The sequence below is a fragment of the Pristiophorus japonicus genome, chromosome 7 (assembly GCF_044704955.1).
Source record: "Pristiophorus japonicus isolate sPriJap1 chromosome 7, sPriJap1.hap1, whole genome shotgun sequence".
NCBI lineage: Eukaryota > Metazoa > Chordata > Chondrichthyes > Pristiophoridae > Pristiophorus > Pristiophorus japonicus.
The window spans coordinates 204,748,527-204,762,500 of record NC_091983.1 but is presented as its reverse complement, the minus strand read 5'-3'; the positions used below and the strand labels follow the sequence as shown (position 1 = coordinate 204,762,500).

Below are 13,974 nucleotides of genomic sequence, written 5' to 3'. Positions count from 1 at the left end.
GGTCCCAGCAATGAACCTTGCTAGTCACTGCCTGCCATTCTGAAAAGGACCCTTTTATTCCGACTCTTTGCTTCCTGTCTGCCAACCAGTTCTCTATCCACGTCAATACATTACCCCCAATACCATGTGTTTTAATTTTGCACAGCAATCTCTTGTGTGGGACCTTGTCAAAAGCCTTTTGAAAGTCCAAATACACCACATCCACTGGTTCTCCCTTGTCCACTCTTCTAATTACAGCCTCAAAAAATTCTAGAAGATTTGTCAAGCATGATTTCCTTTTCATAAATCCATGCTGACTTGGACCGATCCTGCCACTTCTTTCCAAATGCGCTGCAATTACATCTTTAATAATTGATTCCAACATTTTTCCCACTACCGATGTCAGGCTAACTGGTCTATAATTCCCTGTTTTCTCTCTCCCTCCTTTTTTATATCAACACAGATAATGAAATATGTGAGAAAGAGGGAATTTCATCCCGTATCGTTTGGAAATTAGGCTCTCGCAGGAAATCCAGCCAAAATCAAACAATTTATTTTCATGGAAAATAACTGAAATTCCACAAATTCTCAGCAGCAGGAAGGTTAGAACACAGGACCCGATAGCAAAAAGCCAACATTCCTTCAAATATGCCACCCATTAACGCCCATGCTCCTGTCTGCTTCCAATGACATAACAGGAATACATTATGTCCATTATTTTGCTACATTAAGCTGAGGGACATTTTACTTTACTCTTGAATTATATTTCTACATATTATTGGCAAATTAACTGAAGCCACCATCACACTCATATATATTTTTTAAGTCGCAGTAAAGAAACTCTACAGGACTAATAATGTGCTTCTGGTGTAATAGTGTTGGGGGCGTTACTCCTTATGCACTGGATATGCCTGTGCTCCACAGAGCTGAGTTTGTAATATGATGGAAGATCAGATCATTTAAATTTTAGTATGGCGCAAATGGATAATACACTGGAGTACACAAGGGCAAGGGGACAGAAAATCCACTGAAACATCTCTTAAAGGGCTTCTGCTCACACTTACTGACTTACTGCTGAAAAGACTGCAAGATAACAAGCAAACTGAATGGTGAAATTTTAACCCCCAAGAATGGGTGAGTTGGGAGCAGATAGGAAGTAAAAATTTTAAAAATCTCAAACACGACCTACCAACTTTCGGTTTTAATGGAGGTGGGTTGGGAGTAGGTAACCAATCCGCTCTCAGGTGGTGTGTCAGCCAGTAAGAGCTTTTAAGGATTTTTATTTTTAAACCATGGAAGCTGGGTTTCTTGGGGCTCAGGAAAGTAAAATAAAGTAAAGTAGATAAAAGGAGGCGAGGGGCCGGATCCATGATTCAAATGCATTAACAGCACCACTTGTGGCCCAGGAGCAGGAATGTTTCCTCCAGGCCCAGCAAGCAAACCTATTTTATAGACCCATGATTTTTAAATGTATATTATTAGTTCATGGGACGTGGGCGACGTTGGCAAGGCCAGCATTTATTGCCCATCCCCAATTGTCCTTGAGAAGGTGGTGTTGGTGAGCCGCCTTCTTGAACCGCTGCAGTTCGTGTGGTGAAGGTACTCCAACAGTGCTGTTAGGGAGAGAGTTCCAGGATTTTGACCCTGCGATGATGAAGGAACAGTAATATACTACTAAGTCAGGATGACATGCAACTTGGGAGGGAAACTTGCAGATGATGGTGTTCCCATGCATCTGTTGCCCTTGTTGTTCTGGGTGGTAGAATTAGTGTGTTTGGGAGGTGTAGCCAAAAAAACTGGCTTGTTGGAGATAGTCATTGCCTGGCACCTTTGTGGCATGAATGTTATTTGACACTTATCAGCCCAAGCCTGAATGTCGTCCAGGTCTTGCTGCATGCGGGCATGGATTGCCCCATTATCTGAGGAGTTGCAAATGGCAATGACGCTGTGCAGTCATCAGCGAACATCCCTACTTCTGACCTTATGGTGGAGGGAAGGTCATTGATGAAGCAGCTGAAGATGGTTGGGCCTAGGACACGGCTCTGAGAAACTCCTGCAACAGTATCCTGGGCTGTGATGATTGATCTCCAACAACCACAACCCTCTTCCTTTGTGCTATGTATGACTCGAGCCAGTGCAGAGATCAGCCGACTTAAGATCTCTGACTCCCCCGACCCCGTCAATCTCCGACTTCCTTCATCTAATCCCGATATCCGCCCCCCCCCCCCCCCCAAGAGATCTTCTATGTGCCTGGCATCGGCTCCCCGGTTGCTTTCCTGCCCGATAGGAAACCTACTGAAAAAAATGTAAAAGATGTCCTGCGGTTAATGTTAACAGGACATCCAGGAAATCCTTACTTCTCGGTTTTTCCATCCAGAAATCCTTCCCCAGCTCCCCCCACTCCACGGCTCCGTCTAGAAATATAGGAACATAGAAAATAGGTGCAGGAATAGGACATTCGGCCCTTCAAGCCTGCACCACCATTCAATAAGATCATGGCTGATCATTCACCTCAATACCCCTTTCCTGCTTTCTCTCCATACCCCTTGATCCCTTTAGCTGTAAGGACCATATCTAACTCCCTCTTGAATATATCCAACAAACTGGCCTCAACAACACTCTGCGGTAGGGAATTCCACAGGTTAACAACTCTCATGAGGAGAAACTTCTTCACCCACTCAGTCCTAAATGGCTTACCCCTTATCCTTAGACTGTGTCCCCTGGTTCTGGACTTCCCCAACATCGGGAACATTCTTCCAGCATCTAACCTGTCCAGTCCCGTCAGAATTTTATAAGTTTCTATGAGATCTCCTCTCATCCTTCTAAACTCCAGTGACTACAGGCCCAGTCGATCCAGTCTCTCCTCATATGTCAGTCCCGGGAATCAGTCTGGTGAACCTTCGCTGCACTCCCTCAATAACAATAACGTCCTTCCTCAGATTAGGAGACCAAAACTGAACACAATATTCCACGTGAGGCCTCACTAAGGCCCTGTACAACTGCAGTAAGACCTCCCTGCTCCTATATTCAAAACCCCTATACCATTTGCCTTCTTCACCACCTGCTGTACCTGCATGCCAACTTTCAATGACTGATGTACCATGACACCCAGGTCTCGTTGCCCCTCCCCTTTTCCTAATCTGCCGCCATTCAGATAATATGTGTTTTTGCCCCCAAAGTGGATAATCTCACATTTACACATTATACTGCATCTGGCATGCATTTTCCCACTCACCTAAGCTGTCCAAGTCATCCTGCAGCCTCTTAGCGTCCTCCTCACAGCTCACACCACCATCCAGTTTAGTGTCATCTGCAAACTTGGAGATATTACACTCACTCTTTCATCCAAATCATTAATGTATATTGTAAATAGCTGGGATCCCAGTGGCACCCCACTAGTCACTGCCTGCCATTCTGAAAAGGACCCGTTTATCCCGACTCTCTGCTTCCTGTCTGCCAACCAGTTTTCTATCCACGTCAGTACTTTACCCCCAATACCGTGTGCACCAATCTCTTGTGTGGGACCTTGTCAAAAGTCTTTTGAAAGTCCAAATACACCACATCCACTGGTTTTCCCTTGTCCACTCTACTAGTTACATCCTCAAAAAATTGCAGAAGATTTGTCAAGCATGATTTCCCCTTCATAAATCCATGTTGACTTGGACCAATCCTGTCACTGCTTTCCAAATGCGCTGTTATTTCATCTTTAATAATTGATTCCAACATTTTCCCCACTACTGATGTCAGGCTAACCGGTCTATAATTACCCGTTTTCTCTCTCCTTCCTTTTTTTTAAAAAAAAGTGGTGTTACATTAACTACCTTCCAGTCCATAGGAACTGATCCAGAGTCGATAGACTGCTGGAAAATGATTACCAATGCATCCACTATTTCTAGGGCCACTTCCTTAAGTACTCTGGGATACAGACTATCAGGCCCCAGGGATTCATCAGCCTTCAATCCCATCAATTTCCCTAACACAATTTCCTGTCTAATAAGGATATCTTTCAGTTCCTCCTTCTCACGAGACCTTCGGTCCCCTTCCGGAAGGTTATTTGTGTCTTCCTTCGTGAAGACAGAACCAAAGTATTTGTTCAACTGGTCTGAAATTTCTTTGTTCCCCATTATAAATTCACCTGAATCTGACTGCAAGGGACCTATGTTTGTCTTCACTAATCTTTTTCGCTTCACATATCTATCGAAGCTTTTGCAGTCAGTTTTTATGTTCCCGCCAAGCTTCCTCTCATACTCTATTTTCCCCCTCCTAATTAAACCCCTTGTCCTCCTCTGCTGAATTCTAAATTTCTCCCAGTCGTCAGGTTTGCTGCTTTTTCTGGCCAATTTATATGCCTCTTCCTTGGATTTAATACTATCCTTAATTTCCCTTGTTAGCCACGGTTGAGCCACCTTCCCCGTTTTATTTTTACTCCAGACAGGGATGTACAATTGTTGAAGTTCATCCATGTGATCCATTTATTGAAGCAGCATTGGAAGTGCTGCTGCAGGTGCTCCTTGAAAGAAGGGTGTTCCCTTTTGGGGCAGAGGGCCACCCTTCCAATGCAGGCCAAAGCTGTGTAGCTGAAATGGCAGAAAGGGTCAGCTGCCCAACAACAACAACAACTTGCACTGCCCAAAGAATCTGGGAGCAGGTTTGGAAGAAGATTGCAGGTCTTAGGGAGGGTGCCAAGTTAAGTTTTGCACATATTTTGGTTCCTTTTGAAGTGGAGCTGTACACTGCAATTTAACAACACTTCACCATAAGTCTGTTACTGCATCACAGCACACTGCTAACTACTCATGTACTTTCCAAATATACAAATTGGAGCTGCAAATTAAACTGGGTACCACTCCCTAAGTGCATCACCCTAGAAAACAAACTACTTTTTCAAAATAAATTGGATTATCCCAACACAATGAGCCTGGATGTTTCACAGGATAGACTCAATGACCTTCACTGTTTCAGGCTGGAACTGTATATGGGAAACATTCCATACTATGGCCCTTTTGACTTTAGTGTTCTACTCTCACCCACTTACAGCCTCATGCTACAGATGGCATTTTTAAATCCTTATGAGCACAATTCAACTTCAATACAAATCATTTCCAGATCCTTCTGTGGCAAAATGATTTAACATCCCAAAAACTGAGCCTCTTTTGCAGGAACCATTTTATGCATTAATTTAGCATCTGGATTGCTGTTCAGGTGCTCTATTTGCTTTTTGGCACCTAGCCCCAAATTAAATATTTCTAGAGGCATTAATAGTACACAATATGTTCACAGGCACAGAGTGCTGCACTGCTCCTGGGGCAGATTATCAAGCGCAGTGCATATGAAGTGCTCCGTAGGCCTTCATGGGTATCCCTTTATATTTTCCGGTTTACGAGAAGGTGGAGGATGAAAAGACACTATAATTAGGGGGGATAGATAGCGCCCTCTGCGCCAAGAATGAGAATCCCGAAGGATGTGTTGCCTACCCAGTGCCGGGGTAAGGGATATTTTACGGCGGCTGGAGAGGAACTTGGAAAGGGAGGGGGTAAATCCAGTTGTCGTGGTCCATGTTGGAACAGGGAGGAGGTCCTGCTGAAAGAGCATCAGGAGTTAGGCTCTAAATTAAAAAGCAGGACCTCGAGGGTAATAATCTGTGGATTATTGCCGGAGCCACGTGCAAATTGGCATAGAAACAGGCAGATCAGGAGAATTAACACCTGGCTAAAGGGCTGGTGTGGGAAAGAGGGATTCCTTTTCATGGGACACTGGCACCATTTCTGGGACAGGAAGGAGCTGTACCGATGGGATGGGCTCCAATTGTCCTAGCGGAAAGGGTAAATAGGGAGACGGCAAAGGCTTTAAACTAGCACGATGGGGGCGAGATCTACAAGAAACTGCCTGAATATAAACAAAACAGGAAAAGAGGGCATAGGAAAGAATAACGTAAGGGAGGATATTGATGGCAAGGGAATAAAGAGAATTATAGAACAGGAGTCCAGAAAGATGGTTAAACATAAAGCGAGAGGAAATCCTATTAAAAATTAGTTAAACTGCCCGTACAGCAATGCACACAGTGCCCGTAATAAAACAGGAAAGCTGGAGACAATCATGCGTTGCGAGGAACCAGACATAGTAGGGATTACGAAGAAATGGTTACAGAAAAATCAGAACTGGGAATTAAACATTGCAGGGTATAACATATTTAGAAAAAATATAGAGGGGGAAAAGGGGGAGGTGGAGTAGCTGTACTTAATTCGGGATAACATAACAGTAGTAGAAAAAAGTGACGCAGCTATCAGCAAGACAAAAATAGAATCTATACGGAGAGAGATAAAAGATAATAAAGGATCAATCACACTCATAAGCGTAGTAGTCCACAGGCTACCTAATAGTTGAAGGGATTTGGAGGAAGAAATATGAAGACAAGTTAAGGAAATGAGTAAAAAACATATAATAATCATGGGGGATTTCAACTACCCCGATATTAATTGCACAGAAGAGGTAGGTAAAGGGGATAAGGGAATGGATTTTCTACAATCTGTACAGGACTCTTTTCTAACCCAATATGTAGAAAGCAAAACAAGGGAAGATTCACTATTGGATCTAGTAATGGGGAATGAACCAGAGCAGAAAGGGGAACATCTCGGCAATAGTAACCATAATATATTAGGTTTTATGACAATTGAGAAGGATAATTTTATTAGTTAAATGGAGCGACTACAAAATGCTGCAGTGCAGAAGAATCTGGGGGTCCTTGTACATGAAACACAAAAAGTTATCGTGCAGGCACAGCAAGTAATTAGGAAGGCAAATGGAATGTTGGTCTTTATTGCAAGGGGGATGGAGTATAAAAGTAGGGAAGTCTTGCTACAACTGTACAGGGCATTGGTGAGACCACATCTAGAGTACTGCATAGAGTTTTGGTCTCCTTATTTAAGGCCGGATATACTTGCATTGGAGGAAGTTCAAAGAAGGTTCACTAGGTTGATTCCTGAGATGAAGGGGTGTCTTATGAAGAAAGGCTGAGTAGGTTAGGCCTATACTCATTGGAGTTTAAAAGAATGAGAGGTGATCTTATTGAAATGTATAAGATTCTGAGGAGGCTTGACAGGGTAGATGTTTCCCTTCATGGAGGAATCTAGACTGATGGAGATAAAGATAGATTTTTTAACGATAGGGGAGTCATGGGTTATGGGCAGGAAAGTAGAGTTGAAGCCAAGATCAGATCAGCCATGATCTTATTGAATGGCGGAGCAGGCTCGAGAGGCCAAATGGTCTACTCCAACTCCTATTTCTTATGTTCTTATGTGAGGCCATAAGTATGATGAAAGCCAGGGTAATGGATTGGAGAAAAGCTGATTTTGAGGGGCTGAGAATAGAACTTGGGAAAATAAAATGGGCAACAATATTGGCAAACAACGACGCAGAACAGCAATGGGAAACATTTAAAACAATGTTCAACAGAGTGCAGGAACAATTTATTCCGCTAAGAGGAAAGAACAAACTAAGCACTAATGAGGCTCCATGGATGAATAAAGCCATAAGGGAACAATAGAGGGTAAGGAAAGAGACATACATTATGTACATAGACAACAGGGGTTAGAGAGATGGCAGACATATTAAATAATTATTTTGCTTCAGTATTTACCAGGGAGATAGAACAGGTGGACATGACATTGGATGATGAGATTAGTAATGAGATCAGTGCATTTAAAATAAAAAAGAGGATATATTAAATAAACTAATCAAACTCAAGAGGATAAAACCCCTGATCCGAATGGATTGCATCCACACATTAAAAAAAAATCTAGGGAAGAGATAGCAGAGCATTACCACACATTTAATAATCTGTTAGAAAAAGGTGTAGTGCCAGAGGATTGGTGGATAGTTGTGTAATACCTATAATTAAGAAGGGGGATAGAACATGCCCAGGGAATTATAGACCAGTCAGTTTAAAAGTAGGAAAAAGTGAAATCCCTACTAAAGGAGAAAATAGAAGAGCATCTAGAAACCAAAAATATAAAAATAGTCAGCATGGATTACAAAAGGAAAAGTCTTGCTTGACCAACCTCATTGAATTTTTTGAAGAGGTAACAGAAAGAGTAGACAATGGTAATGCAATAGATGTAATTCATCTAGATTTTCAAAAAGCCTTCGATAAAGTACCTCATAATAGACAGATGAACAAGGTGAGAGAACGCGGCGTCAGGGGACAAGTAGCAGAATGGATAGCTAGCTGGCTTCAAGACAGAAAGCAAAGAGTAGGGGTAAAGGGTAGCTATTCACAGTGGCAGAAAGTGGTGTTCCACAAGGTCAGAGCTGGTACCATTGCGGTTCACAATTTTTATTAACGATTTAGACTTTGGAATCAAAAACAATTCTGAACTTGCGGATGACACCAAATCGGGGGAGGGGTGATAGTCAATACTGAGAAGGACTGTAATAAATTACAGGAGGACATTAATAAACTTGCAGAATGGGCATATAATTGGCAAATGAAGTTCAACACTGATAAATGTGAGGTATTACATTTTGGAAGGAGGAATAGGGAGGGTGCGAGTCTAAGTGGGGTAGAGGAACAAAGGGATCTCGGAGTACAAATACACAAATCATTAAAAGTTGCGACACAGGTTAGCAAGGCCTTAAAAAAAGCAAACCAAGCACTAGGGTTTATTTCTAGGTCCTGTTTCTGTGACGCTAATCCTATGTAAGAAGGAGGAAGTGGAGTAAGGAAGAGAAAGAGGAGGTGGAGTAGGAGGAGGAGCTCAGAATATCGCATTATCAGCTCCTAAAGGACAATGGGCCAGAGATTGCAGTCGGAGACTTTCCGCGGGCAGATGCCTCCGACCCAAATTTTTTTAACAAAAGTACCCGATGGTCCCAGAGGTACAAACACTTCGGCTTCAAGGCCTAGATGCACAACCCAGCGCAGAGGCCCACGCATCCCAAGAGCGTACGGGCATGCTGGGATCACGTGGGCCTAGACCACCAATGGGAGCATTTTCAATGATAGTAATGGCGAGTTCCTTTTGTACGAGTTCCCATTACTATCAATGAGAATATCCCCAAAAACGCAATGCATAAATTAAAAAAACACTTCACATATTTAAAATTAATTGAAATTGAATTAAATTTGTTTCGGAAAAAAAAATTTTTTTTGAAATTATTTTTTAGTAAGTTTTAGTAGGGTTAAAAATGAACTTACCTTAATGGACAGGGTTTTAAAATATAAACATTTGTAATAAAATGTAATTTTTCTACCTTTTAAAACTTTTACGCTGGTAAAAAGCAGGCCTTACGCCTGCTTTTACCAGACACAAGGGTTTTAAGGACATTTGCTGGGCAAATAGCCCAAATCTCCATCCATGAAGCCCCTATTCCCGGGGATTCGTGCGATAACAGATCGCAAGGGCCAGGCTTAAGCACGTGCGCTTCGTGTGCCTAAACCCAGAATTTGCGGGGCCGCTTCGGGCACATGCGCACATCGGAGAGGCCGCAATTTGCGGCCCAATAACTTTGAACAGAAAATCTGATTTGGGATATTTTATATCTGTTCAAAAAATTATGACCTGGAAATCAAACCGAGGGTATTACCAACTCTGGCGGTCACATATATAAATCTTTTCTCACAACTATAAAGTCTTCACTTAGATTATCTTTATCTTGTAGGAATTATTAATGGTATCCAAATATAAACTTACGTTCCAAAGTGACTCAGAAAGGCAGCGATGTACTCTCTTCTTCTGTGGTAACCCTGAATGATATACTGCACCTTGGTTTAAATAAAGCAAAAATAAGTTTACATTAAAAGTTATTATATAGACGAGATAAATGAGGACAGGATTTACAAATCTGGGTACATTATTTTAAACAAAATATTTGATATCCTTTTCAAGACTTGCACCATTACATTTTTTAGTATTGAACATAAGAAACAGGAGCAGCAGAACGCCATTTGGCCCTTCAAGTCTGCTTCACCATTCAATGAGATCATGGCTGATCTTCTACAACGCCACCTCCCCACACTATGCCCTTATCCCTTAATATCCAAAAATCGATCAACGTCTGAGCCTCCTCAGCCCTCTGGGGTAGAGAATTCCAAAGATTCACAGATCGGAGTGAAGAAATTTCTCCTCATTTCAGTCCTAAATGGTCAACCACTTATTCTGAGATTGTGATCTCTAGTTTTAGACTCCCCAGCCAGGGGAAACATCCTCCCTGCATCTACCCTATCAAGCTCGAAGAATTTTATATGTTTCAGTGAGATCACCTCTCATTTTTCTAAATTCTCGGGAAAATAGGCCTAGTCTCCTCAATCTCGCTCATAGGACAATCCCCCCATCCTAGGAATCAGTCTGGTGAACCTTTGTTGCACCCCTCGAAAGCAAGTATATCCTTCCTTAGGTAAAGAGACCAAAATATACACAGTACTCCAGGTGCGGTCTTACCAAGGAGTATAATATTGCAGGTCTTTCTGATTGCGTGTGTGTTTAAATATTTGTTGTGCTCACTATAGTGAGGGATGTTTGCGCAGCAGAATGGCGCTACTTTATTTTGCACCAAATGGCAGCATCAAACATTCCAAGACTCTCTTTTTATTGGGGGAAAGCTCAAGGGGAGTTGGTGCATTAAATGCGGAGAGGCATAGGTAAGACAGATGTAAGCATGCTGTTAAATTTTGAACTGGGAAATAAAAACAGCATACAAGTAGAAAATAACTATTCTCAAGATTAGAGATTAGAATATTGCTCCCACACACCACAGTACTGGATATGTGGAACAAACCCTCAGCAAAAGCAGTTAACGAGTTTAGAAAATAATACAGAAACACATCTGGATAATAAAGGAGTTGAAGATTGTTGAGGGCAAGTTTAATCAGAGATGATTAAATACTACGTTAAATTAGTTTCTGGCTGCTGCCATAACCAACCAAGGTTGAATAATAATAGTTGCAAAGTAGGTGGGTATTATGAAATTTTACTTGATTACTTTGGTGGGGGGGGGGAGGCAGGAACTTTTAGAAGATGAAACCTGATGGAAGCCATCGGGTGAGATCAGACACGTCTTCACGATTAGGAAGGGTTATGATAAGGTAATAGTATGTAGACAGCTGAAGGAGCGTATGGCAAATCAGACTCCCCACCCACCCTTTCGTTCAATGACCATCTGTCCCACCTGTGACAGGGACTGTAATTCCCATATTGGACTGTACCATCACCTGAGAACTCACTTTTAGAGTGGAAGCAAGTCTTCCTCGATTTCGAGGGACTGTCTATGATGATATGTTTGATAGCTTATCCACCGGTCGGTGAGATGGCAACAAGAGGACAAATCGATGATAAATTACAGAAACAATAAAAGGTTAGGGTAGAAAAAAAAAATTGCACAGGTGATTAGAATGTGAATTCGCAGCCCCAACCATTTATCAAGCAGAATCCATAATTTATTTAAAAAATAATTAATTGCTTGAAAAAGATAAACAATGAAAGGTATGAGGAGTGAGCAGGAGAGCATGATTAGATTGTGGAGAAAGACAACAGCATAGACTTGATGGATCAAATGGCCTGTTTCAGTGCTGTTACATTCCACAGTTGTGAACAATTGGAGTTGAATTTATGATGGAGCAAATGGTATCTTGTCTGTGGATGGAGTGGGCACCATTAACAAGTGTCCATTTCTGGTTCTATGCTTTTGTGACTGCGGCCGCAACCAAGACTCCAGGATGGTAGTTGCCTCCCTGGTGCAAGGGTCAAGGATGTCTCGGAGCGGGTGCAGGACATTCTGAAAAGGGAGGGTGAACAGCCAGTTGTCGTTGTACACATAGGTACCAACGATATAGGTAAAAAAACAGGATGAGGTCCTACGAGACGAATTTAGGGAGTTAGGAGCTAAATTAAAAAGTAGGACCTCAAAAGTAGTAATCTCAGGATTGCTACCAGTGCCGTGCTAATCAGAGTAGGCATCGCAGGATAGCTGAGATGAATACGTGGCTTGAGGAGTGGTGCAGAAGGGAGCGATTCAAATTCCTGGGGCATTGGAACCGGTTCTGGGGGAGGTGGGACCAGTACAAACCGGACGGTCTACACCTGGGCAGGACCGGAACCAATGTCTTAGGGGGAGTGTTTGCTAGTGATGTTGGAGAGGAGTTAAACTATTATGGCAGAGGGATGGGAACCTATGCAGGGAGGCAGAGGGAAATAAAAGGGAGACAGAGGCAAAAGATAGAAAGGAGAATAGTAAAAGTGGAGGGCAGAGAATCCCAAGGCAAAAAACAAAAAGGGCCACATTACAGCAAAATTCAAAAGGGACAAGGTGTGTTAAAAAGACAAGCCTGAAGGCTCTGTGTCTTAATGCAAGGAGTATCCGTAATAAGCTGGATGAATTAACTGTGCAAATAGATGTTAACAGATATGATGTGATTGGGATTACAGAGACGCGGCTCCAGGATGATTAGGGCTGGAACTCAACATCCAAGGGTATTCAACATTCAGGAAGGATAGAATAAAAGGAAAGGGAGGTGAGGTAGCATTGCTGGTTAAAGAGGAGATTAATGCAATAGTTAGGAAGGACATTAGCTTGGATGATGTGGAATCTATATGGGTAGAGCTGCAGAACACCAAAGGGCAAAAAACGTTAGTGGGAGTTGTGTACAGACCTCCAAACCGTAGTAATGATGTTGGGGAGGGCATCAAACAGGAAATTAGGGGTGCATGCAATAAAGGTGCAGCAGTTATAATGGGTGACTTTAATATGCACATAGATTGGGCTAACCAAACTGGAAGCAATACGGTGGAGGAGGATTTCCTGGAGTGCATAAGGGATGGTTTTCTAGACCAATATGTCGATGAACCAACTAGGGGTGAGGCCATCTTAGACTGGGTGTTGTCTAATGAGAGAGGATTAATTAGCAATCTCATTGTGCGAGGCCCCTTGGGGAAGAGTGACCATAATATGGTGGAATTCTACATTAGGATGGAGAGTGAAACAGTTAATTCAGAGACCATGGTCCAGAACTTAAAGAAGGGTAACTTTGAAGGTATGAGGTGTGAATTGGGATACTTAAGGGGTTGACTGTGGATGGGCAATGGCAGACATTTAGAGACTGCATGGATGAACTCCAACAATTGCACATCCCTGTCTGGCATAAAAATAAAAAAGGGAAGGTGGCTCAACCGTGGCTATCGAGGGAAATCAGGGATAGTATTAAAGCCAAGGAAGTGGCATACAAATTGGCCAGAAATAGCAGCGAACCCGGGGACTGCGAGAAATTTAGAACTCAGCAGAGGAGGACAAAGAGTTTGATTAGGGCAGGGAAAATGGAGTACGGGAGGAAACCTGCAGGGAACATTAAAACGAACTGCAAAAGCTTCTATAGATATGTAAAGAGAAAAAGGTTAGTAAAGACCAACGTAGGTCCCCTGCAGTCAGAATCAGGAGAAGTCATAACGGGGACAAAGAAATGGCAAACCAATTGAACAAGTACTTTGGGTTCGGTATTCACTAAGGAGGACACAAACAACCTTCCGGATATAAAAGGGGTCAGAGGGTCTAGTAAGAAGGAGGAACTGAGGGAAATCCTTATAAGTCAGGAAATTGTGTTGGGGAAATTGATGAGATTGAAGGCCGATAAATCCCCAGGGCCTGATGGTCTGCATCCCAGAGTACTTAAGGAGGTGGTCTTGGAAATAGCGGATGCATTGACAGTCATTTTCCAACATTCCATAGACTCTGGATCAGTTCCCATTGAGTGGAGGGTTGCCAATGTAACCCCACTTTTTAAAAAAGGAGGGAGAGAAAACAGAGACTTATAGACCGGTCAGCCTGACATTGGTAATGGGTAAAATGATGAAATCAATTATTAAGGATGTCATAGCAGCGCATTTGGAAAGAGGTGACATGATAGGTCCAAGTCAGCATGGATTTGTGAAAGGGAAATCATGCTTGACAAATCTTCTGGAATTTTTTGAGGATGTTTCCAATAGAGTGGACAAGGGAGAACCAATTGAT

At 42.5% G+C, this 13,974-nt stretch overlaps 1 protein-coding gene across 4 annotated transcripts in view; it reads right to left on the bottom strand.

The window, feature by feature from the left end:
* The window catches only part of babam2 (BRISC and BRCA1 A complex member 2), a 278,819-nt gene that overhangs the window by 27,044 nt on the left and 237,801 nt on the right, over window positions 1-13,974 (bottom strand). For all 4 annotated transcript variants that reach the window (XM_070885724.1, XM_070885727.1, XM_070885725.1 and 1 more), the window contains one exon: window positions 9,669-9,739. In XM_070885724.1, the coding sequence (XP_070741825.1) occupies window positions 9,669-9,739 (71 nt within the window). The remainder of the gene's footprint in view (window positions 1-9,668; window positions 9,740-13,974) is intronic.